The sequence below is a fragment of the Fringilla coelebs genome, assembly GCF_963513975.1.
Source record: "Fringilla coelebs genome assembly, chromosome: Z".
NCBI classification, from domain to species: domain Eukaryota; kingdom Metazoa; phylum Chordata; class Aves; order Passeriformes; family Fringillidae; genus Fringilla; species Fringilla coelebs.
This window is the reverse complement of record NC_140031.1, coordinates 18,198,755-18,225,371: the sequence shown is the minus strand read 5'-3', so window position 1 is coordinate 18,225,371 and position 26,617 is coordinate 18,198,755. Positions and strand designations below refer to the sequence as shown.

The window sequence follows — 26,617 nt, the reverse complement described above, 5'->3', positions numbered from 1 at the left end:
CACAAAGTAAAATGGAATCTAAGAGAAGCCTACATTTTTAACAGATATTAGAAGGGATTGTAATACTCCTCTATCCTGAATATTTTTTCCTTCTAAAGGGAATAATAACAGCCTTAATTTTAGGTTTTTAATTACAAAACAAGACTTTTTTATTGAAAGATAGATTATCACATGAAAGCTGCTAGCAACACAAAACTAGAAAGCTGTCCAGTCTTTTATGATTCTGCAAAGGTTCACAGCAATTAGATATTTCTATTGAGGGGTTGGCCTATATCTATTATTACTTTAGCACGCAAAAAATACTTGTTAAGTATGAGAAAAAGAACAAGCATATTAAAATACCTTTAAAATATCAGTATTAGCAGTAGTTTAAGTAGACAAGTAAAAGCTTTTATGCTTAATTAATTCTTTTTAAATAAAGAGAAATATTCTTATTTTGAGAACATTTACTTTAAAACCCCTGCCATTTAAAGCAACCACCTTCTTAGGGGTAAACAATTGTTTACATAAAGCCCATTAGAATTGTAAAGTGTTAACCAAACATAATCAGGTGAGGATGAGAAAACAATCTCACCTGCAGGTCTGCTCAATGCTCATGCTCAGGATTGTATTTGTCATACAAATAATACACAAACACAACCAACAGCATAAGACATTTGCTTCCAGAAAGAGAGCTTAAATCTCTGCAAGCTAACCTACTCTTCCAGCTCTCCCAGGTTTCTCTGTAAATTCTTCCAACACATTTTACAAAGTCTTTAGCTAGCAATCAATACCACTAATTTAGGTGACCAACCTTCGTTACACTTCCTCTTGAAAAGAAAGGTGAAGATTTTTTGACATCTTTACCAAAAAGGATGTCAAGATGTCCTACCTGTTCTGAGAAAGAGTATTAGTTGTCACGGCATCTACAGACTAGCTGACTGATACACATATGGAAATCTTATCCTTTAACAAAAAGATACCTACACTGTAATAATACTGAAGTCTTCTTAATCTATACCTTTATAATTCTAAAAAGAGGCTAGTGTTTCAAATAAAACAACTTCAGATCTCTGCTACATTTTTGCATTTAAAAACATCGAAAATACTCACCCCACACACCTGCAGCTAGAGACTTATTCTGGTTTGGTTCCCTCTCATATTCAGGGTTTAAAGATGGCTGAAAGAAAGTTTTGTCATTATTAAAAAAGTAACCGTTGAATTGTGAGATGAATGAACTAAAGAATCATAATAATACCAGCAGCATGACCTCTGCTGACAAACTAAACACCTCCCCACAAACCAAACAGGGCAATGCTCACTTGTTTCTCTTCTCCAACAAAATATCTCAGGCAGCAGCCAATGCCATTACATGACAGCAGCAAAGAAAACAAAAAAACAGCAATGTATGTTTCTTCAAAGAGTAAGATCACCCTTCCCCTTACATCCTAACTGTAGGTTAAAGCATAAGAGCTCAGAAACCCACAGGCATGAAAATTTGTTACCATTTCGGATTCCAATAAGGTAACTGCATAGAATTTAATACATACACATACCACAGCAGATGGGAATCCAACTGTAGTTTCACTTAAATATACAAGTAGCAATAATAAACATATAGTGAAAAATCTGGATATAAAATGAGAAACAAGTTATTGGACAGACTACTAACTACTAACTACTCCCTTACCTACAGAAAATCCCTTACATGATGATCTGAAACTGGTGAAATCTCATGAAGTGACTTGTAATGGACAAAATGGTACTTGCAGACAAAATGAAACCTTTTTAATTGTAATTACAATTTACTTACAAAATCCTCAGCCTCAAACTGGTTGGGTACTTCTTTGTCTTCCTTTTTGCGGGTTTCATTATCAAGTACACTGTTTTCATGCAGCCCCTGGCCTTTTCCACAATGGAAAGTGCTGCTACGAGTACGGGAACCTCCACCATGGTACCCTCCACGTTGGTTTATATTTTCTGGACCGTTTTTGCCTTGAGAACGCCAACCATTCCTCTCTTTTCGCCCATAATGCCCTTGGATTTTTAAATTTTAAAAAAACGTAATTAAAAACCATTTTAAAATAATATTTTACTCTGCAGAATTGTTAAAAAAGTTAAATCACAAGCTCTATACACTGGGATACAGTAGCATTGGAAACAAGTTTTCATTCACATAAGCAGCAGGGAAGGATCTCACAAAACAGTGCCAAAGAGAAAATAGCCAGCCAATGCTACAAGAAGACAACCTCTTTTTCTGGCTGCTCATTCAATGTTGTTGGCTAGAGTATTAACTCAACACCCTTATTCCACTCAAGAGAGAAATATACCTGGAATCACATTAGTTCAACCAACCCTTGGTGCTCACATCCCCTCCCAGATGTGTCTTTCCATTACCACTCTTTCACCACAAAAACAGAACTTAGCACACATGAGCTGTCATCATCAGACTTCCTTTCTAGCTAGTGCTACAAAAGAAATCTCACAAACATATTCACAGTGTTCCATAAATTATACCTCCATCTGGCCTTCCAGTGTTAGGATCAAACCCTTCTGAAGAATTGTGTCTTCTGCGATTTGCTTCATAACGATCCTCTGTCCATGAAAAATTTTCAGAATGTTTCTCAAAATTCAGTGATGACTGCAAAGGAGCATAAGTGGTAGACCTGAGATCTGATTACTAACAATTTAATCATCAGAACTGTAACATGCACATTGTTGATGGTATTCTTACAAGAACTTTTAATGACAGACAATGCAGCAGTCCTCACATGCAGAGCTGTGTCACCATCTCTCAGGCTAACAAAGTGGAAGCTGCATCTTCTGCTCCAGGACACTAAAACAGTCCTTCAGTCACATGCCTGTGACACAAGGAAGGAAGTGTCTACTTTGTTTTGGCAGCAAAACAGAGCACAAAGTGACATGTGTTGCAGCAGAAGAAAAAATTTTTTAAGATAAGAAAGGACAGAATATCACAATTTTGAAGGCCGAGGAGTCTGGGATCTTAATCTGGATTTTCAAAGACTACATACAGGCATTCCTTAGAAAGCAAGGAATTCCTTCCACCCCAGGCAGCTATACCCAAACAAAGTCTAATTCATTAATCCTGTCATTACAACTTAAAAAGGCAAATACAAGTAGTCATGAAATACTAGTAAAATCTAGAATCAGAAGTGTCCAGATTCACAAAGATACTTCAAATTTTCATCTTATAAGCACACATTAGAGAAATTTTAAGGAAATAAATCTTTAATACATCAGTAGGAAGTAGTAAACTAAAATCTTGAAACTAGCACCAAGAAATCAAACCACATCCTGTCTAGAATTCATACCTAAACAGATTAAACCAAAAAACAACTTTCCTTACACAACCCATGTCTTCCTTAAAACTTCTCTCTGGGTGTACCTTTAACATTACTTCCTTCTTCCTACCTAACCACAGAGGAAATCACATGCACAGAAATATAGATACCCAAAGCTCTATGGAAAATGCCCCTGTGGACCTCAAGGTACTGTTCAATATTCACTGCTTAAAATTCAAACTCAAATAAGTATACATTTAAAAATCAAAGCAGGTATTTTTAGATTGTCAATTTTTAGAAGTCAAATGTACAGACACTCTCAATCTGAGACTTGGGAGATGAATTACTTGACAAACTCTCCTTGGAGAGAGCAAAACCAGAAGACTTCAAAAAATTGTTACACTAAAACTACTTCAAAAATTACCGAATTAATCTAAATATTTAAGTGAAAGAAAATCCTTAAACAGGTTTTGACTGAGCTGCCAAAAATTTCAGAAAGCACTACATCTGCCAATCTTAGGTAAAATTTTAGAAGACACTTCATATGTTCATTTATGTACAATAATCTCTTAATACTGCTTTTGGAATTTAACTTTCTTTTTTTGTATTAACTTCAAAACAATCAACATTTTTACAAAGTATAACTGACAGCATTTTATATACTCTGTTTGAGTTGTACTTGCTATAAGGAATCTGATGCTTCTAAACAGTGTGCAAAGATCATGCAGTTTGCATTTTCCCCACATGATGGAGATACCTGCCTATGAAGCCTCTCAAGGCAGAGATGACAGTAAGCTTTGTAATCAAAAGGAAATTTATTGGCAACTTCTGTAAGTTGAGAAATTATATTATGCGGTTCAGCCAATCAAGAAAAAGGGACAGAAATAGCATAGATTTTAATAAATACAGGAAGTCTAACTGCTTAACAAGAAGGAAAAGAGAGCTTGTAAAAATGGCTTTATCCATCTGCAACATTCCCATACCCTTTTCACAGCAATACTTTCTTAAAAGTTCTGTCCATGTCCCAAAATGATTTCACTATTCACAACACCTTCCAATTCCACCTGTCCATCTGTAATACTGCACTGACACAAACACATTAGCTCTAGACCTGAACAAAACCCACTGAGTGACACACCTATTTAGGTGGATTTTGCTGTGTAGTTGATAGAGAGATGAGAACAGCTTGCTGTTAAATGGAAATCTGCAGCAATAGATGAGATGGCTTTCAATCTTGCTACAATCTGTATGTGACATTAAAAAGCTCATTCACAATCACAGTTTCCTGGTAGCATGTTTCTATAATGCCTGCCTTGAGCTATGTAAGGAAAAACATTTCAGCTACCAAGGGCTCAAAGGGAAAACCAGGGTCCTATAGGGGTAATCCCTGAAAGTGATTATACTTCAGGAATATAAAAATTGACCAAGCAGAGCTCAGTTTCTACTTCTCAAATGTTTAAAATGTCTAAATGGTGTTGATACCAGAGCCTCACCCCAGCTCCATTCTGCACGAAACATGAAACACCTTTGCCTTCTTCACCCCTTCCTCTTCATCTCCATCCCTCTCACCTGCTTTTCTCTTCTGCTTTTTTGATATACAGCAGAAAATAAGTCTATTTTAGGAAATAGAGGGGACAGAGAGCCACAACACTTGTGACCTGCCTTGTGGAGGAATCACAAGTCTTACTCTGTAAACCAAGAACTACAAACAGACTTTTCAAGCACTTAAAATCCAAATGGGCTGTGTATCACAGAACGGTCATCATTGAAGGAGCAGGGAATAGAGTGAAATAAGGAGCATTCCGACAATGACAAGCAAATATGTCAAAGTAATACATACAACAGAGTAATACATACAACATGGAGTTTTTGAAAGAGAAGAAAATCTAACTAAACTCCATGAGGCAAATAATCATGGAAGAGAACAGGAAAAATACACTTGTAACAAAATTTCACATAATTCAGACATGAGTAGACAAATACAACCCATAGCTCATATATATTCTAGTGGTGCTAGAGCACTTCTGGAACTTTGTTTTATCCTGCTACATTGGCACATAAAGCATGTAGCGCTAAAGCTCTTGCAGCAGACTCTCTAAATACATAGTGAAGATTATTTTGCAATTGTGACACCATATCAATTAAGCTCCAAATACTCTTCCAATTTAAAACATATTACTTTGAAAAAATCAGATCAAAATAATTGAATGCATCAGAAAATCATAGAGAATGAAAACAAAGACACTGGTTCTTAATTTGGATTTTCAGACACTCTATACCCTGGAACAGATAGGATTTAGGTTCCCAGAAACAGACTATACCAAACAAAGAATCTAGCTAGGTCAGGGTAGAGGAGACATTAACAGAGTGATTTAAATAAGGACATTTAATGACGTGACTAAAAAAAATGTGTTTATGTTTGTGTAGACATACAGAATCAAAGCATTAGGAACACAATGAACACTGCCATCTATCTGTGCATTTAACACTACTACAAGCCTATTGCCCTAAGTTTCTCAAGGCTAAGTATTGTCAATAGAGACGAAAGACTGCACAAAATTTATATATTAAAGAAAAGCAAATAGCAGCAGATATAAATATTGAATTCAAACTATTAAAATGAAGATAGGTCTACAAATAGAGGAGCAGGTAAAAGGAGTTTTAATATACACTGCTGACTCTGCTTCTGCATTTCACAAATTAAGAAAGAGTAGAAAAAACATTTCTGAAATAGACATACTCAAGACTTCCAGGAATATGTACTAATTCTAACAATTAAAAGAGATCACTATTTCCCATTTCCAAGCTGTCCCATTACATAAAGCAACAGTAGTTTAAATGAAACAACCAGTGTGAAGATCCCTAACAGTATGAAAGTACCACACTCCACCAGCAGCAACAAGCATTCCACCATCAATTGCAGAGCCATTTCAGAAAGTCTAAAAAAGGCATAATTTTAATCACTTGGATGACAGAATAATTGTGTCCTTTAAAATTTAGAGGACACAATTAAAAGAAGCAAGAACATGAAGTACATTCTCTGTCTTGGTACTTCTAGCATGGAACACACTAATTCATTTTAAACACCTGAAGAAGGCAATCTTAAACCAACCACAGCCAAGGCTAGATATGTGGTTCTCTCCATGAACTAAGCTGCTCAAAGCAAAAAATTCTACTGGAGTAATCTGTCATCACAGTATTCATGAAGAGATTGGCATTTTTACTGTGATTGAGGTTATGACATTTAGATTTCCCTAATAATAAGAGTGCCTTTTCAAAACAACAATACAAAACATACCTTTGTTGATGATGGTGGAGTAGGAAAATTAAGCCAGGCTGGAGCAAAGTCATGCTGCGCCATTTAGGTCCAGTCTCTCCAAATCAATGAAAAAAGGCTTAGCACCTCATGGTAGGTCCCTGTAATCAGAAGAAATTAGTCCTTTCAGATGCTTATGTTACAAGGCGATTACACATCTAGTCTTTTGTTCAGTATTTCCCTTCTGTTGCAGTGTGTTTTTATTTTGCAGGTTATTGTTTGATTTGTCTTTTGGGGGTTTTTTGCTCCCCTTAATTTTAGAGTGACACAGACCTGCCTTTGTTATTCAATTGAGCCAGGTGTCAGTTTATCTCTTTGCTACTTAGCTACTTTTCTGCCAAGTTTCAAACCCTTTCTCCCCCACATCCAGTTGTTAACCCCTCTTGTCCCAAGCAGTTTTTCTCCCTAGTGTTCCACCCCAGTGCTTTTGATTAGTTGAGCATTGTATCCTCCTTTGTGACCTGCCCCCCTTTATAAGCTGTTGTTTGCCCCCAGCTCATGGCCTGGGACCCCGAGACATGGGGAGTGTAACATCAAATAAAGTAACCCAGTGCCACCCAGGCCCTGCTGTGTCCTTTTTGTTCTGTGCTGTGCCTCCGCTGGTAGCGGGGACTCTGCGGAGCCCCGAAAGAGGGGGACTGTCACTCCCCACTGTCCCCATCCAGCCGGGCCGTGCGACACTTGGTGTCACCGACCTGAGGCACCGCCTGTGACTCCAAGAGGAGCTGAGCGGCAAATTTAAAAGGCTCCTGGACTCTGTCCTGCCCTTCCCGGTGTTCGGACGCTTACCCGGAGGCAGAGAGAGAAAGCTCCCCAGGGGACCCTGAGCAGGGAGCAGCACGGAGCTGTGTGGCCGCTGCAGGCAGGGGAAGGGGGACCCACAGTGGCCGTGCCCAGGGCTTTGGGGACGAGCCCTGAAGCACCGGGAACACCCGAGTCCCTGGCACTGGTGAGCCGAGAAAGAAAAAGTCCCCAGCGTACCAGGAGCCATCAGATCCATTTGGGGAATCCTGGTACAGAGAGGGACAGGCGCAGGCAGATTGCCGGTCAGATGGAAGGCCAGACACCCGAACTCGGAGGGTGAGCGAGTCAGAGCGGGGTTCTCTTTGTTTTCTTTGGGTTTTTTTCCTCTTCCCTGGCGGGTGGGATTTGTCCCTGAGGGCTGTCGGCCGAGCCCGCAGGGACCTCCTCGGGGTCATTCCCGTCCCTCACTTATCAGAGAGGTGTTCCGTCTGCTCTCTGCTTTTTCCTGCCCCAAGCCAGGCCTCTTCCCCAGAGATCTGGGGCACCCCTTGAGGGGGAGAGAGCAGAGAACACCAAAGCGGGGCAAAAAGTTTTTCCATCAAGCAGCAGCACGTTTAAATTCCTGTACCCTCTGTCCCTCAGACTTCCCGAAGCCCTTCCCTGTCCTCCCTTGGAGCCAGTGTTGGCCGCGCTGCTCCGAGCGCCCGGCCCGACACTGTTCAGAGCTCACTGGGAACTGCAGTACCGAGCCCCCTCCCACCCTTTTCTGTCCAAGGCGGCGATGGCCAGGCCGCTTGGACCATGCTTTCCCTCATCCCCCTTCTTTTCTGGTCCCAATCCTGCCCCCAGCCCACCCCTTCTGCAAGGGCCACCCCCACAGTATGGGTGCTGGGCCAGTCCCCCGTGCAGGGGAGCGGTGGGACTGCAGCGATCCTAATCCTTCTTCCAGTCCCTCCTCGGGGAGAGGAGACGCCGCTCGTCCTGGAGGGGCTCTCACTCCTTGGGGGAGGAAACCCAGATCCAGAAACCGCCGCCATCCTCCCCCCGAGACGGCGGTGCCTGGATCCATTCCCATACCTGCTCCCCTTGTCACCTGTAGCAGTCATCAATTTGTTGTAACGTTTCTTGTAAATTAGACCTAATGTAGATTTGATTGACATTTAATTTTTATAAAGATTTTCCTTGAAAAATTAGACTTTTGTAAACCCCTGAAAAAGCCCTTTTAAATTATAGATTTGCAAGCTTTGATTAAAAGAAAAGAGAGACAGTCTAAACAGTGTTTATCATATTTTTGGTTATTTTTTACATGTTTTTAATAATTCTAATTTAATTTTAATAATAAGTTTTAACCTTTTAATTGTAAAAGTGACTGGTCAGGTTCCCTGTCCGCCTCCCTATTCATTCCATACACAGTTTCCCTTTTAATTTTTATATTACTATGAATTGGCAAAGACATTAATATCAATTTTGTTTATACAAGTTTGATGAGTTTAAAAATTAAGTTATAGAATTGTCTTTTATACCCTGAGCATTGCCTTTCTTGCAAAGGGCCCTGCAGAAAGGCCATTCTCACGGTTGTGATCATAAAAGGTGAACTTAAAAATTAAGTGTTACATTTTTAAATTGAACATAAATTCTATAACAGTTAATCCATTCAGTAAAAAGTTGTTAATTTGAAGAGCTGCCAATTTCATTTCAAGTTACAAAATGCTTTTAAGATTTTTGAGCAGCATGTTTTTATAAAAACAAAATTTTTAATTTGATTAAATTTATAAAAAGCTTAATTATTAAACACCTCACTGTTTTAATTTGTATTAAAAAATAATTTGTAATTGTATTAACAAAAAGAAAAGTTAAGTTCTTAAAAGAATAGTAACCAGGAGCCAGTTTATTTTTAGTCAAATTAATACTACATGTTTTGGTTTTAAATCATAAATTCAAGTCAAAATTAAAAGAAAATTAAGAACTGTTTAATATAAAATGAATTTATTTGTTTTATACATTTAATTCCTGGATACTATGAAAGATTAAGTATTTTAAGTTTATTGCTTTTAGATTTTTCAGAGCCAATTCTTTTAAGTTAGCTGTAAGAATAATTGACTCCCCCAAAAGCAGCTTCAAGTTACAGAAAAATTTCAATTAATTTTCTTTTGTAATCAGTTACCTAGAAATTCTACTTTGTTTTGTAAAAGGTTCATTCAATGATTTACGTAGCAGTTATCAAAATTGGACACATTTAAATCATTTGTTCCTTTCTCAGTAGTTTTAAAATTTTTACTTGTTTGTATCTTATGTTGTGAAGTATTTACTTTTTGCAAGTCCATTTAAACTTTGACACTTTTTCCCTTGCTTTTGTTAATAAAAAAAACCAGCAGACGTTGTCTTTTTGAGGTTTTTTGCTCCCCTTGATTTTAGAGTGACACAAACATGCCTTTGTTATTCAATTGAGCCAGGTGTCTTATCTTTTTGCTACTTAGCTACTTTTCGCCAAGTTTCAAACCCTTTCTCCCCCACATCCCGTTGTTAACCCCTCCAGTCCCAAGCAGTTTTCCTCCCCTGTATTCCCTGCCTTGTGTTCCACCCACAGTTCTTGCATTGTATCCTCCCTTGAGACCTGCCCCCCTTTATAAGCTGTTGTTTGTCCCCAGCTCATGGCCTGGGACCCCAAGACTCGGGGAGTGTAAGATCAAATAAAGTAACCCAGTGCCACCCAGGCCCTGCTGTGTCCTTTTTGTTCTGTGCTGTGCCTCCACGGGTAGCTGGGACTCTGTGGAGCCCCGAAAGAGGGGGACTGTCACTCCCCACTGTCCCCATCCAGCCGGGCCGTGCGACACCCTTCTGTTTTCCCGTATTATTTTCCTCACAGATCTGATTTAAAATCTAACTATCATAATATCATTTTTTCAGCACCAAATCTGTATTTTTATTACTAAAGTGTCACATAAATCAAACATATCACAGGAATTACGAAAATGTAATTGTAGCATCTCTTTCTTTATTTCCTCCTATAAATGGGATGAAGCATCTTGTATAAGGTCTGATCAAGAACACTATGGCAAAACCAGCTTGCTGAAATACATTCTGGTACTATCTACTATTTTATTAGCTTCTTAGAAGCTGATTTTTTTAAAATTAATCCCTAACAGTTAGTCTCAGCAGCCATATGAAAGTTCCTTATGAAAAACCTACATACTTCGGCTCATCACAAACCTCACAATGTCTCTAGCATCAATGGAAACAGAGTCTCCATGTCCAGAGTGTCAAAATCCAGTAAAATTCTCTAGTTTGAAGACAGGCCAAAGAATGTAATCGTTTACAATTAAAACTCACAAATACTTTTTCTACCGTATACTCTTCCCACAGGTAAGAAATTATTTCTCAATAAGCAAGAGAACACAAGGTAATGTGAACTATATTACCTGAAGCTGAACTGTAGCAGAGACAGGAAAGAAATTAATTAAACACTTCCTGAATTATACTAGGACAACCAAATCATGCTCTCTAGCTAGTCACGGCAAAATGGTCAATGTCTCGTAAAATTTTAAGTATGATATGCAAGCTATTATAAATCCAGCTAGTAAAAACATAAAAAACACCCACATACTACAGGGAGACCCAAATAAACGTGAATTCCACATCTCTGCACAGCAGAGTGCAAATCTGCCATTGAGCACAGATATAATTCACTTTAATCTATGGCTGCTGTAATGTATTAGTAAGAGATGTGGAATCTGTGAAACTCATAATTATGGTTGTTCTCTGGCCCGAACCAGAATATTGCAGGCTACTGCGATTGCCATTGACAGACAAGACTGCTCCTCCAGCTTCTAAAGGAAGTCTAATAGATCTGTTAGATTTAACTTAGTGTAAAACTGTACTTAGTTGGGCTGCTGTTTGTTTTTAACGATGTGAGCTCATATCTAAGTTTTTGTGTACATCCAATACCATAGTTAAACTGTAAGGTAGGACATGCAATTACTACAGTTAAATAGGGACAAGGTTAAAGGTATGTCTCACCCAAATAACTAACTTTAAATTACTCTGCTGAAGTCATTCAACTCACTCCTACAGCAACTTCAACAAAAAATCCAGAGAAATTTTCTAAGTATTTCCAGTTATATCAAACTAGTAAAATATAAATGAACAAAATTCTGGAGTCAATGAACCATCACAGAAATGGCTTCTCTTTCTAAAAGGAACCATGTTCATTTTTACTGATATATCCCATTCAGCAGTAGTATACAAAAGGGCATATGACTACAAATGAACCAAGAGATGTTAAATTAAGAAACAACAAATCTGAGCAGATTCCAGCAAGAAAAAAGTTTATTGCCCTTCACTTGGACACAGTTCTCATCTTCAAGCAAAATAATCATGATATCTTCAGAAATTGTCAAGACAGATTTTCAGTACTGAAAGACTGACACAACAACAACAAAGTCTTCAGACTGAGGCACTTACAGTCTGAAAAAACAGTAAGTAAGATTAGGTTTATACTAAGTAAGAACATAAAGATTCCACAAAGTATCACCAAGTCATTGGTGCATCAGCTATTAATTACAAGACAGAAAATCCACTAACAATGTAACTTAATAGATTTATATTACTGTTTTTAGAAAACTAGTCAACCTTCCTAACATTATTTATGCAACTGCCACGAGAAGAGCTCATTATTAACTCACTAACATACTTCCCTTATATCCTTTGCACAAAAGACTGGGCGATCACCTAGTATCCAAGGACTGGAAAAGGTATTTTGCAAAAAGACTTTTCACACAGCTCACTGACACTGGCTGCCTATTTTTTGATGCAAAAATTTTTCTAGAAGCAGATTCAAGTCTTCCTCATGTTCTCAGCTAAAAAACCTCTGAAAAATTTTTGATACTGCTGCTCTGTCAGATGAGTCAGTCCTTTTTGTAGAAAGAAATAAACTTAAATAGTGAAGACAGAGACCTGGGCCAAAACTAGACAATACTCAGAGCCAAGTCAGCAACAGAATATATATGTCATATATGTCAGTTTCAATAAATGCATAAAAGATAAACTTTTAGGGCTAACAAAAAAACAGCAAGAAAAAAAGCACAGACATATTTCTAGAATACTACCTGACCAAACTCAGAGGTTTGCAGTTAAGCATTAACTCCAGTGGATACTCACATCAAAATCAAGAAAACATTTTCTTTCACCTAATTATACGTATGCCTGGTCTAACAATTAGACATGGGAACAGAGAGTTTTTCATTATTAAACCTTTCTAACTTTGAATAGGCACAAACATCCCAGCCATAATTAAACTGAGAAACAAAGGGCAGGTCAGGAAAAGACATTTTAAAACTGTATTAGAGGACATAGAGGACAGCTTAAAGTTACTGGTTCCATATTTTACCAGGTAACATAACATTCTTAAACATTCTTACAGCTGCTATCTTTCTGATTTTGCCAACAAGTTTGCCCTATATATAAAAAAAATTATTATATGCATGATCTCTGTTCAAATGATCTGACACATTATTTGATAGCTCTAGGACACTCTTCATTCTCAGAAAGGTATTTTTGATTAACTGAAAACGGATCACAAAATGTAAGAATGGGATGTCAGCAAGACACCTCTACTGCCACAGGCAGGATTTACTAAACTTAAACCTTTTGTGATCAGCTTGGCTGCCAACACTAGTGTGTTTCTTGCTTGTTTTCCACCTTAAGCTGGACCAACAACTAGCAAATTATACTGCAACACATTATAACACTAAAAAGGTTCTTTCCACCTTCTTTCCCTGCTATTCAGATCCCATACCTAAGCTATCCCTAAGAGTCACAGATGCATCTGCATTCTGTGTCCACTAAAGCATTTGCAATCTTTATTCAGGTTGCATACATACTATCTACTACTTTTAAATTAAACAAAAACAACATTTAAAGTATTTGAACAGAATGCACGTCAGTAGCATAAAATTGCTTTTAATACACTGACATGAAACTATACATCTACTAGCAAGTTTTCTCTTGCGTACACACCACACAAATGCTGTTCAGTAACACTAGTAAAACAGCTGATGCACTCCCACCATTAACACAGCTATCAGAAGTAAACTTAGTGAGGTAAACACCACAGAGTCAAACACAATCACAGGGCTTTCACAAACTCTCCTGGTAACAAAAGAGCAGGCCCAAAATTCATCATGAATGTTTAAGCCACCCTTCCCTATTAGCACAGATCTGCCATTCTTCAACCAAACCGTGGCAAAAGCTAACTTGGCTCAGACTCTCAGCTACTGAAGCAGAGCTGCACAATTCTAGAAAGGTAAGAAAAAAAAGATACTGAAATACTGCTACCCTCATACCATTAACACTCAAATATATTTAAAAGTCCTTAGTCAGACTGGTCAAACTGTAGTCTCATCTCAGCAATAGCCTCTTGTGACCAATTCAAGTAAAGTGTAGTGACCTTAGTGACCTCAACAACAGAAGTCTTCCATAGCTCATAAATTTAGATAAAAGTAATGTGTTGCTGTGTTGTGGATAATAGAATCGTTTAGTGCAAAGTTCTTAAGCTTTTTTTCTTAAGTTTTACATTTTGAGGAAGGGATCTGAAAGAAGTCTGTAAAGAATTTTGCTCTAAGTAACATGTGGTAATTAATCCAATACTCAAATAAAATTTAATTCTGAAGTTTCGTGAAGTATGATCTTCAATAATAAGGTAATGACTGCCAAGGAATAATGAACAGCTGGTTCCAGATGATGTACAGTGAAGAGATTTGTCATAAATTTTACTCAGTCATCTACTTTGAGCCACAGTTGCAGCTAAAAAAAGAGCACTGCACCAAATACACTAAACCAACACACAGAAAAGGTTGGGCTGGGCTTTTTTTATGATTGAGTCAACTGTCTTCTGATACAGAAACTACTTCTCACCAGTTGCAAACCAGTAATAAACCCTATATTCTAAACGAATTTGTGTTATCTGCAGAGCATCTGGGAAAAATTGATGTATAGTCTCAGTCTTACAAAAATAAGTAACGTGCTATGAAAAGGGAATCAGAAAGCTACTGCATGAATCAGAATCAAGACTTCTGGGAAAAGGCTAAGAGACAACACCTAGGGTCAACACCCAAACCTGCAAAAACAACAAAAATTAGGATAAAACAAGTACCACTGGTTTATCTTGTGCTTACCAAATTAAATTAAGAAATCAAACATTAAAGACTATAGTCAATTTTCCTCACACTACTATATTTTTCTTTTAAAATTCACACAGAACAAGTGAAATCACACTTAAGAACAATAACACAGGGATTCAAGATTTTACTGATGCAATAACAAACTATTTCATTGATCAGGGACATGAAAAGTCTAAGGAAACTATCTGGCATACTTTGCCTCACAAAATGAAGACATAAGACATATTTAAAAAGTGGTTATGAACATCTAAAGGAGAAAATTTCAGCAAGAAAGGAGATATGTTAATCCAAAACACTACCAGAATCACAGGGTATCAATCACAGTAGATTGAAGGTGAACAGACACATGGTCCTGAAAATCAAAAGAACAATATTCTGAAATATCTTTAAGACTTAGACAAATATTTGAATCTGTTGATTTCTATTACACTTCTAAATCAGACCCCAATAATTGTAACTTAAGAGTTTAACATTCTGGATGACACATTACACAAAAGTAACAATGTAAGAGCTAATCCACTTTTTCTTTCAGTGCTAACCACGCAAGTGTGACGTCTCTCCAACAAATTTTTTTTCTATCCCCTGCTATTTGAAATAAATATGCAGTTTAAAAAACTTTTTAAGCACAAAGAATACCCATTACAACTAAAATGTAAGTAAAATTCTGTTTTTTTCCTGCAGTAATACAAATAGAATTCAACACAATACAAAAGCAGAGAACACCCTTCTATTAATGAACTTTCATATTAGCCTGCCTTCAGATTGCTTCAACAAAGTGCTTGCTCAAACTTCATCTTAATATTAAAAATTTTCACCTTATCTGCAACCATTCACTATTATTGGGAGAAGCAAACTTACTAACATTTAAGTTTCATTTGCAAAGCTTGTTCATAATACACACATCAAGGAGATCCAGATAAACAAACTGGCTGAAATAGTGTTATGGAGTACATCTTGGCTTTAACAAACACAATTTGTCATTTTAATAAAGTTCTGTAACTTCTTGCAGTAAGAATTAATTTATTTTAACACCTTTTTTTTTTCCTCTATTTATTTACCGGGGGAGGGGGGGTGAAGGACACAGGCAGAAAAAAATGCTTGCTCATTCTCACACTATTTGTGCTAAATTTGGGACAGCTGCCACCACAGCCATGTTAGTCAGAGACTTCACGCCTTTTACTCTGGGGCAATTCCACCAAGCAGGCAGACTGGCAGTACATGGCACTACTTTCCAACCACTAGTGAAGCCCAAGAGCACCAGAGGCTGCACCAGTGCAGAACACCAGCAGGCATCTGTTACCCCAGATTGTATCTCTGCGTAGCACAAAACAATGGGAATACACTGCAGTGACATACCAGACTCACTACAGGGTAACTGGAGAGCCACTACAGACAGAATTGTGTGTAGGTACTACCTCACTTAAATGCAGCACTACGCCAGGAAGCAGTTGTGCTGCCAAATGTTACGAAGAAAAAGGATAAGACATAAAGACAGACCTAGACCATTTTTCCCCCATGCCAGGCATCTGTAAAATACTGAAAACAGTTAGCACAGACAAAGCTTTAAAATAAATAAAATCAAAACTAAAATTAAAAATAAACTAAAAAATAAACTAAACTAAAAATAAATTACAAATAAAGTAAAAATAAAATTAAAAATAAAACCAAAATTTTTTACAATAAAATAAGAACGTCACCAGCTCATACTGTAGAAAATTAAAATTTACTGTATAAGCAGACTACTTTCACACAGTAGAAACTCATATGTCTTCTCCACTGCTTCTGACAATATAGTAGAATAGCAAATTCCTTGACAAAAGTATTTAATCTGGCCTTAAATGTATAATGAAAACAAAGGCTACTTACACAAAAACATAATCCACCTAATCACTTGTGGTCCCTTTTAAAGATAATCATTTACCCAAAATTTCTTCTAGGTTTAACTGTATTCATCAAACCTTTACAGCATTAAAAAACAAATCTCTCTCTAAGACTTACACAACACTAAAAATAGCCACAGAGCATCTCTGGAATACAGGAATCAGAAAAGTGACTGTTGTGAGAATTGAGCTGGAGGTAATTTCTGCACTGTCTGTATAAGTGGACATGAGAGCCTAGAGATGGCAGGGCAAAAGAAATCACCTTCTGAAATACTGCAAGATGGCAGGGCAGAGAAAGCAGATGCAATCAAAGATTTGGGATTTCAGTTCTCTTGTATCTAGAGTCTCTAGTCCCATCAATAGTATTAACAAAACTAAAGTCTCCCTCATCATTTGCATCTTATATCTTACATAGAATCACAGTTCTATATAAGAAGTGAGTTTAATGGCTTACTAATTTTAAATTTGGAAAGGACCTTCTGAAAAATTAAAATATAACATCCAAAGGTAACTCTGAAAGACTAATGGCCAATTTATACCTCCCTAAACTTCAATCCAAGACTAATGACCAACTTTTATGGCCAACTTTTACCTCCCTAGAATGTCAAACCAAGTATCAGCGTCTGCCCATTGGAAAGATACTGTGGTCTCTATAATCTCTGCGGTCCTTTACTGAACTCTCTCCACCAAGCCTCACCTTTTTTCTATCACGGAGCTGTAACAGTGTTACACATCCTGGAAGGGTGACACAGTCCTCCACATGTGACCTTACCAAGGCTGCACACAGGACAAATCTGAACTCCCCTTGACCCGCCTGCCCAGAGATTTTCCCTTTACCCCTTGCAAGGACACACTGCTGGCTCGTGGTTGGCTTGCTGCTCAACAGGACCCCAGGTCCTTCTCTGTAGCTGGCATATGCAGCTGGTTTTCCAGAAAATTCATGCTTTCCCTTTGCTTCATGAGGATACTCTATCCACATTCTTCCACACAGCAGACCCAACATAGTGTTTGTATCAGCCAGTTCTTCCTATCTTATCTGCAAACTTGCTGAGGGTAAACTCTACCCCACTGTCCAGGACTTCAATGAAGATGTTCAATAGCAGGGGCTCCAGCAGTGAACCCTGGGGTACACTGGAACACCTTCCTTGGCCTTTGTGCCACTGATTGCATCCCTAAGGACCTGTGCCTGACCATTCAGATAGTTCTGGACACACGTCACTGCTCACTCCTCCACACATACTTGTCACCTTTTCCATGACAATGTCATAGAAGACAATGTCAAAAGCCTTACTGAGGTCAAGATAAAACCCATCCATTGCTCTCTGTTCATCTACCAAGCTAGTCATTGTAAAGGGTTATTAGCTTGCTGAAGTGTCACATCCCCTTCAAAAGCCATTCTGACTGCTCTCACTCACCCTCCTGTCCATCACATGTCTGGAAACACGTTTCCAGGATCAGCTGGTGTACAACCTTCCCATGGACTGAAGTGAGGCTGACTGGCCTATAGTTCCCTGGATTCTCCTTCTCATCCTTCCTGATGATAAAATTAATATTTGCTCTCTTCTCTTACTCAAGAACCCCTCCCAATGACCATTAGACCTCTCAAAGATGGCTTTGCAATAACATCAGCACACATGGCAGAATGGAACACCCATCATGGAACCATCCTATCCAGCCCCATGGACTTACAATGTTATTTAAATGTTCTCTAACCTGATTCTTTCTTCACTGAGGGTGGAGAAAAAAAGTACAGCAGAATCTGAAGATGACACGAGACCAGAGACAGTCCCCACCCAATTTTAAGGGCGTTGTTTAACTTGTCTAACCAGTATTCAGCTGGAAGAGACAGTCCCACAGATAGTGAACAGATTTCCAACCTCAGGGAAGCCTCTTCTAGCGAACAAAATGAAAGTATTTCTCTAGCTCAGAAACTCATATTCAGTACTTAAAATAGGTTTCATTACTATAGATAAGATACATTTGGTAACACTATCTGTCTGAACTGTGAGAATAAACAAAAACAGCTTTGCTTTTTCAGGAGTGACATTACCATAGCAAGAAAAAAACCCCAGCCAATAATATAGTAAAATAGCCAAAACCTCTACATTTAAAAAATTTAATCTATGAAAAGTTGTGTGCTTTTGGAATGGACCTACCATACTGTAACTACACCCTATTTAAATGGAGCTGACCAGAATTTAGTAGGAAAAAAACCAAATTTTAAAATAAACCCAAAATTGGAAAAAGAAACCCAAAAGAACCCTTTCAGCTGAACACATCACCAGAAGACAAGGAAAAGCACAGGAAAACAGTTCTCCATCTTCAGGTTCTATAAGCTTTCTCTCCATGTAGTCTGTATAATTTCTCAGGAAACAGTTTCTGTGATGCTTGGAAATTTGAGAAACTGTCAGAAAACCATTAAAATAAAAGGCAGTATAAACTCAAACAGCTAGGAATACTTGAGGCTTGTGAATGGAATTTCAAATTTAGCAACAATAGGGGGAGGGGGAGAAAGGTTCAAGCCATGAATTCACAAAAATTAGAAAAGAGATACAAATTTCTTGATGCTCCCTGAAGACCAGTTTAGACGTTCAGTCAATTGATTTGCACAGAGAAAACCTCAAACAGAATAAATGTTAAAAGCACTGACATGATATACACATTTCTGTTTTCCAAGGGAATCTAAAATTAGTATGTATGCATATCTAAGTGGCACATTCCTATGAGCTTTACTCTAATGCCACATAGATTATTATCACAGTAAGTACAGCACACCACAAATTACACAGGGGACCCTTAACCTCACTTCTCAACTACACACAAACCACCCTCATTTTGTCAATGTAATTTTAAGCATAATATTTATAAATGGGATACAAGAAGGTTGTAAGCCATGAGAATTAAAGCACACAATAATGTTGTGTGCATGGAAAGAAAAGGTTACACACAGTGTCTCAATTTGCTGCTGCTGCTTTGTCTCCTTGATAATGAGCTCCAGCATACATCAAATTCTTATTTGATCAGAAGACAAGAGCATATGTATGAACTTCAGAGGGTCCAATAAGGTAGTTAGAATACTGGCCCTTCAGTCCTCCCATCATGGGCTAGCTTCAAATTTTGGCTTCAGCTCTTTATCATTAGCCAAAGGAAAACTACCAATACTGGTCTGAATTAGGCAAAGAAACTATGTGCCCAAGACTCAGCCATCAGCCTGCAGATTCCTTCTTCACATAGAGGATCATTTAGGGCTTTTTCCATACTAAGCAGATCTTCAAAATAACCCATGACACCAAAGGTTTTTCTTCTGTCATAAAACACATCTTCTGTCAAAAGAAAAATTTCCAGTGATAGCAGATTCTTATCTGTTATCCCTCCCTGCCATCTCTAGTTAAGAGTAGCACTAATTTGAAATCAAACTGCTAAATGCAAGGTCTAAACAATACTTTTACTTAAAATCTATAAATCTCAATTTTCATTCCCCTTTTGAAGACACAGTTTATTCAATATCTTCCTTACTATTCTGTGATTCATGTTTCCAATAAATCAAAATAAGCTAATTTCAAGTTATTATGCTATTCAAAATTTGTATATCACTAAACCAGAAAATAATATTCAAACCCTTACACAAGTTTTATGAAACTGGAAGCATTTCTACTGATCACAAATTGCTGCAAAAGCATGACAAACACTTTAACTGAAGATTCTTTCTTTCTTTCTTTCTTTTTCTTTCTTTCCTCTCAGTATAAATGAACGGCCATAACAACAGAATAAGTTTACATCTTTACAGTCAAACTTTTAACACTCTGAAGGGAAAGAGTATCATGTCACCCCTGGTGGCATTTCAATGAAAAACTATTTTTAAAAAAGATTAGGCTTGGGTATGGTAATTCCCTCAAGTTTTTTGGTTCTCTAAAATTCATTGCCTAAGACCCATACCTTCAACAGAAAGGAAAGGGAGCTGAACTTTTGAAGGTCTCTCACACCAATTAAACAAAAAACTCTGAAACAGTTCAACTGTAGCCTCTTATTGCTCAATCATGCTATTGCAGAGCAAGCAAAACCACTAGTTTTAGTTTTGATATCCCCTCCATCCAACACAGAACTGTCCTCATATATATTCTACTACTGGAAAATACTGAAGAACAAAAGAAGATATCCCTATGATTTATAATTTACCTTCTTGCCTCATGTTTTAAAAAGATGTATAAAAACTAAGGTTTCCTGCAGAGCACTAAGGAAGGACCAAGGTCCTCTGCTAGGTCGGAGCACTTATGCTTATGAATGAGGAGCATGCAGAGTCAAAATATAATGTCAGTTTTTTAACCAATTAAAGCAAACACATTCTTTAGTACAGCCACAGACTTAATACTTAGCTTTACAAAAAATTAGCAAAAATACAGAAAACCCAACCAAAAAAAAAAAAAATCCACCTTCATTTCTACTTTGTGCTCAAGTTCCTTATGGGAGAATGAACTAACTAAAGCACACAGTGTTTTGCATTTTATCATATGGTCCCTTTCTCTATGTACAGTTATGGTTCACAAGCGACAAGTTTTAACATTACCTCTGTGAATCAAATATAAATGTCACAACAATCAAAACATCTTTTAAGAAGTGTTTTAGATAAAGATGAAGCTGCTAAGACCTTTGGATAACATAATGACGACTTTTTAGCAAAAAAAAAGTTTCTGTTTTTTGTACCAAAACATAGATTTTTTTAAAAAATGCAAACTATTTCATAACATGATATACATTTACAGCCAGGTTCACTGAGTAACTTCAATTCACTACAGCCAAGTTTCTTCTCCTTGAGAGTCTAAAACACTTTGGTTGCAATGATTCCACTAAATAGTACTGACCATTCAGCAAAAGGCTGAGAGATGCTCATTTCTTGCCCTTTAACAAGGTTCAAATTCAAAAGCTAAAGTGTGAGTTGAATTACATCACTGCCCTAGTCAGCACATGTTATGTAGGAAATCACCAGAAATTCTTTAGCACTTGGGAATTGTCACAAGAAAGAAGTAGCAGTTGATAAAGGTAGAAGTTTTGCCCTACGCTGAGCATATAAAGCAGGTAACTTCTTATTTCAGCTATTTCTCTGACTATGTCTATCCAAGACATGACAGGAGGAGACTGTAGAAGAGTTGATAGCACTACATAGGGCATTATCATCAGGTACCACATTCAGTTACTCAAACACATAGAGTAAGAAAAAACAAAACAAGAAGTGTGACAAGTTTTGTTGACATCTGTTTATAATAAGGTCTGCAAATGGTTGTCTTTGCAGGATAGAATTTATTTCTACTACTAAAAAAAAAAATAAAAGCAACTTCCTCAGACATTATTAATGAACTGTCACTGTAACAGTTCTATCCACACGAGTAAAACAGAATAACCTCATTAGAATAAAAATAAAAGGAGCACAAAGACATTAACTTAAATATCTGCACAATTTGCCTCTATCATTTTACCGATGTAATTCTGTTTCAGCTTTGCTGCAGGATTAATGGGTACTTATTCTCAGAAGTTTTCACCCACAGTTTTTTCACAGAGTAGAGCAACCTGCACCGTTCTGAAGAATGTACCCATTTTATATAACTACTAGAATAAACACATCAGTAAAAGACACAACCCATGTCTTTTACTTAGAGGGACAGTTATCCCTCTACAAAAGGTACGTTTACATCAAGGTTTAAAGTATAAGCTCTTAGGAGCAAGGACATTATCTTCATAGTTGTCTGCAAAGCATTTAACCGACTGTAAGCTCTTGAAAAACAAAAATCTAGGTAAGAAATTAAAAGTGGACCAGCACACTTGGCATTCTCTCCTCAGTAGGTATCAATTATGTTTAGCGTACAAGGGCACAGCCATAAAACATTCCTGAATCCTTGTCAAACACAAATGTTCATGGATAGGAAAAAAATACACTCCTATAGATAAGGGGCTACTCCTGAAGATAAGGGGCTAATGTATATATCTCAAACACAAATAGCTGGGTAACTGCAGAGCCAACCAATGGTTTGTGGTAAATGGGATGCAGCTGGAGAAGGGGCCATGCAGAGGTAGGACAGCACTCTTCTGGGACAAACATCCTCATTCCAGTCCACAGAGACACAAATAAACCAAAAAACAGCACCAGCACAGAAGCGAGCATGAACTGTTCACCAAAGCCCAATGCCACAGGGGGATAATGAGATCAGGATCCCCCAGACCCCCCCCAAGCCATTTCGAGAAAGGCCTCAAAGAATGGACCATGAAAGATAACTGATCTACATAGAAAATGAAAACCTTGGCTTCAGGGCAAGGAAACTGTCTATAAAAAGGTACCTCACCAAGCCCTGCCTGCACATCCCAGGACATCCCACAGCCAGACCAACACTAGGAATCAGGGCTGGTGATCTCTTTTTCTGCCTTTCTTCCTTTTTCTCTCTCTCCCTCTACTTAATTCAACTCTTGCCTTCTCTCTTTCTTTCTACCCCATCTCTACTGCGTAAGCTGTGTGCTTATACAGTACGCCAGGGACTGACATACCTATTTCAATGCCAAGTGTGCAATTTATGTATAAAACCTGGTGATTTTTTGTGGACTCTGACTTTTGCTGTCCCTTTCAACCACAAGCATTTATGAATCTTGGGTGCTCCCTTCCCCATAAGTGTGGAACAGTACAACTTCCCAAGTGTAAGTACTGTTAAAGGATAAAAGGATTATCCTACCAGCAAACAGAGGCATAAAAACAGAATTAATTTAATGAAGCTAAAAAGCAAACTCCTCAAAACTTCCAGAAGAAGAGGAGTCTAGAAAAAGGTGTCACCCAAAATAGTAAGTGGGGGATGTAGCTCCTTGATTTCAGTGAGAGCATCTTGAAAAGAAATAGCAGTGTCTCAGCACTGAAAATTAATAGCTTGAAAAAACAAGCAATACATCACTTTTTCTACGAGTTAAGAAGTGAATATTGCTATTACTCTCATGCGCATACAATAGACAACAATCAAATGAAATGGCCACTCACACCAGAACTCTCCATCTACCAAATACTTTCAAAAAAAGCATAGTCATACAAATAAAGGAATATACAAGATCATTCTTTTCTATTGGTTTGGTTCTTTAACAAGTGGCTCAGCTCACCAGTCAACCCCAGCCACACCTAGACTCAATACAAAGAGCCACAAGCCATAGCCAGAAATCACAGCAACAGACTCCTACTCATGTTCCATAGTTTCCATATTTTCAAAACAGCAAAACTGAAACAGAAGTTAAAATAACAAAGTAGCAAGACCATCCAAAGCAGAAAACTGAAGCTAGTTCAACTTTTAGAAATTGACAACATACAGATAAGAACTTTAGTGAGACTGAGAATTTACAAAATTTACGTAGATGCAAGTCCTTCATTTGTGGTCAAAATAACAAGCTACAAGAGTTAAAATACACTGCAGTAATTTTTTGATATAGTTTCACATGCTGAACTACACTTTTTCTACAAGGCTTTAACACATGCAATCTTTCCAAATATCTTTGCACTGCTGTTAGAGAAAACCTTTTTTTCATTAGTTCACTACTGCTAATACTCCAGTATTGTAGAAGCTCTCAAAACTATTTTAGAATGTGAGGTAAATATGTAACTTCTACCAGACGCTCAGCTTAAAGTTTACCCAATAATGCTCTAATTATTTAAAGCCTTATGAATCATCGGGGTGGGGTAGGGGATAGAGAACTTCAGTAAAATTACCACTGACTTTTGAATTAAGTTGCTCTGTCCATCTTAATTTTCTTTCAGGCAGCAGCAGTTCTGTTGAATGCAAACCTATAAAAAATTATTACAAAATAATTAATGCCACAGTTAAAAAATATTTAATCACTGTGGGATGAAGAAAACTACAATACATCTAAAAATAACAAGGAAGATAACCCAATTCACTACTAGATTTAATTTTTAATCATTCCAAGGAGAAGGAGCTTTTTTTGAAGTGCTACACTTGCAGACCAGCCAGTCTAATCCATTCCCATTACAGAACAGGAAAACACACTGAAGTCAGTCTTATAGTAACAACACAGATAAAAACTAGTCTGCATAGACAGTAAAATAATTTTTGGTAAAAAAACCCTCTGGCTTTCATATGTGACAAATAAGAGTGGAAATAAAGAGTAAAAACCCCTCTATATTATTACTAGCCTGATGCTGCAAACATGTCTAACACAAATGAAAGGAATGACACATGCAAGCTATCCAGAAGACTTGGTCGAAGGGATATAACATTAACTGTTGAGACTACAACATTAACATGAAGGCTAAATTCCTTACACATTAAGTATAGATATAGCTACTTTTTAATCTCACATAAAAATCACACTCTTATCTACACGTTTCTCCTTGTACTGTATTCTTCAAATTCTTAAGGAATTATTCCATTAATTATAAAAGCCAGCAAGTAAAAATTAACAAGCTTCAATATTCAACATTCTCAAAAAACAAAACAAAACAAAACCACATCACACCACATCACCAAAGAATCTCTAACTAGTAAAAATTACAGGTTTAACTTCTCTACTGATAAAATGTTTTTTTCAAGTGAAAATTGATTTATAAACACTACAACGCTTACCTAATCCAAGAGGACCACACAAGGTGCTAGTACTGCGTGATTTATATTTTTCCAGTTTGTTTTCCTTGAGATAATATCCCGAGTTCCTGTGGACACTACATTCGTGGCAGTGTGACATAGATTTAACCTCACAGAAATCAGCTACCCATCCTTCTCGCTTACAGATTCTGCAAGGCTATTTATAAAGTCTGCCAATGTCTGTCTTAAAAACCTTTTCTTTTCTCTGACAGTTTCTTCTCTTGTCTATGGCATGAAGATACCACTATATGTAGCATCAGCTCCAAGTGAAATATATACAGGTTTTACTCTACAAACTGTGATGTGGAAAACCCAAATTTCACATATGAACTGAAGAACACTTCCTACCTTCTGGTAGCAGAGGCATTTGTAAACAGTTATCTGGATACCTCCATACTGCTTATGAGCAGCAACATTTTTCAACAAAAATATTAAATAAAATACAAAAGAAAAAAGTATAAACAAACATCTCTTAAATTCTTCATTTATAAAATCGGTCTCACTGCAAAATGAGAGAAGATTATGTCAGAAAATCTAAAAAATTAAATAATGGGGGGAAAAAATCTGCCATGAAACTTTTCAGCAATGTCCCCACAGTGACTCAGGCCACATTAAACCTGCAGCCAGTTAACAAAACTGGTTAAGCCTCTGACTCAAAAAGAATGTTGCTGAGAAGAGTATGTAAAAAGAAGAAAGCTTTTTATTTTTGCAGCTGAAATATTCAGAACTTCATAAATTTAGCTATGTATCCATGCCATGCGGACAAAAGAATCCAAGGGTGATGTGCTCGACACTGCTAGAAGAAAAAAACCTCACGGTTTCCTCAGTTCTCTTCCCAGAGGTCTTCTGCTTGTTTGAGAGGCCTTTTCTGGACAAATCACGCAAAACTTATCCCAGAACAGTGTCCGGTATTTCTTTCCTTTTACAGGAAGCAACTGCTGCAGGTCAGTGTCCACCTTTTTCTTCTCTGCCAGCTGAAGCAAAAGGCTACAAACATCCAGGACTGACTATCGTTCAAGCAACCTAAGGTAAAAAGAACCAGAAAAATCAGTTTTCCCGTATGAAATCCGGAGTGGCGTTAGACAAACACGAAGCAAACAAAACCCAAACGCCTGAATCGTAAAAGCAGAAACAAACAGAAACCTGGATCCTGAAGAGCAAACACGGATGCAGTCAGGGAGCCGAGAGCGGAAGCCTCGGTTACACCTCCACTCGCAGCGCCGAGAGGGCGGCGGGAGTGTTTGACGGAGGGCGCAGCCTATCAGCGGAAACCTCCTCCTGCCGCTCAGCCCCGGGAGAAAACAGGCTGGGGGGAGCGACGGGGAGCGGGGGCTGGGAGCGAAGAGTGGGGGCAAAAACAGGGAAAGGCTCATGTCTCGTTTTACTGGCGAAGCTGAGCAGATGTACACAAGGCACCCGGGCGGGAAGCGCTGACCTGGGCCAGAAACATTTCCCGGAGGGGCGGGGGGAGCCCCAGCGCGGCCCGGGGCACGCTTCCTTTCCTGGGGTGTGGGGACAGACAGACGCCGCTGCCGGGGTGTGCGGACACAGACGGCCCGCTCCGGGGTGTGCGGACACACAGAACCCCGGTTCTCGGGGT

General features: G+C 38.0%; 1 protein-coding gene across 1 annotated transcript in view; it reads right to left on the bottom strand.

The window, feature by feature from the left end:
• GPBP1 (GC-rich promoter binding protein 1) overlaps positions 1-26,196 on the bottom strand; it is a 39,070-nt gene extending 12,874 nt beyond the window's left edge. The window contains exons 1-7 of the mRNA XM_084225598.1: positions 26,161-26,196; positions 25,000-26,040; positions 24,133-24,200; positions 6,580-6,698; positions 2,497-2,620; positions 1,793-2,016; positions 1,093-1,159 (exon numbers count right to left, since the gene is read on the bottom strand). Of these exons, the coding sequence (XP_084081724.1) occupies positions 1,093-1,159; positions 1,793-2,016; positions 2,497-2,620; positions 6,580-6,642 (478 nt within the window). The 5' untranslated portion in view covers positions 6,643-6,698; positions 24,133-24,200; positions 25,000-26,040; positions 26,161-26,196. The remainder of the gene's footprint in view (positions 1-1,092; positions 1,160-1,792; positions 2,017-2,496; positions 2,621-6,579; positions 6,699-24,132; positions 24,201-24,999; positions 26,041-26,160) is intronic.
• Between the last annotated feature and the right edge of the window lie 421 nt (positions 26,197-26,617).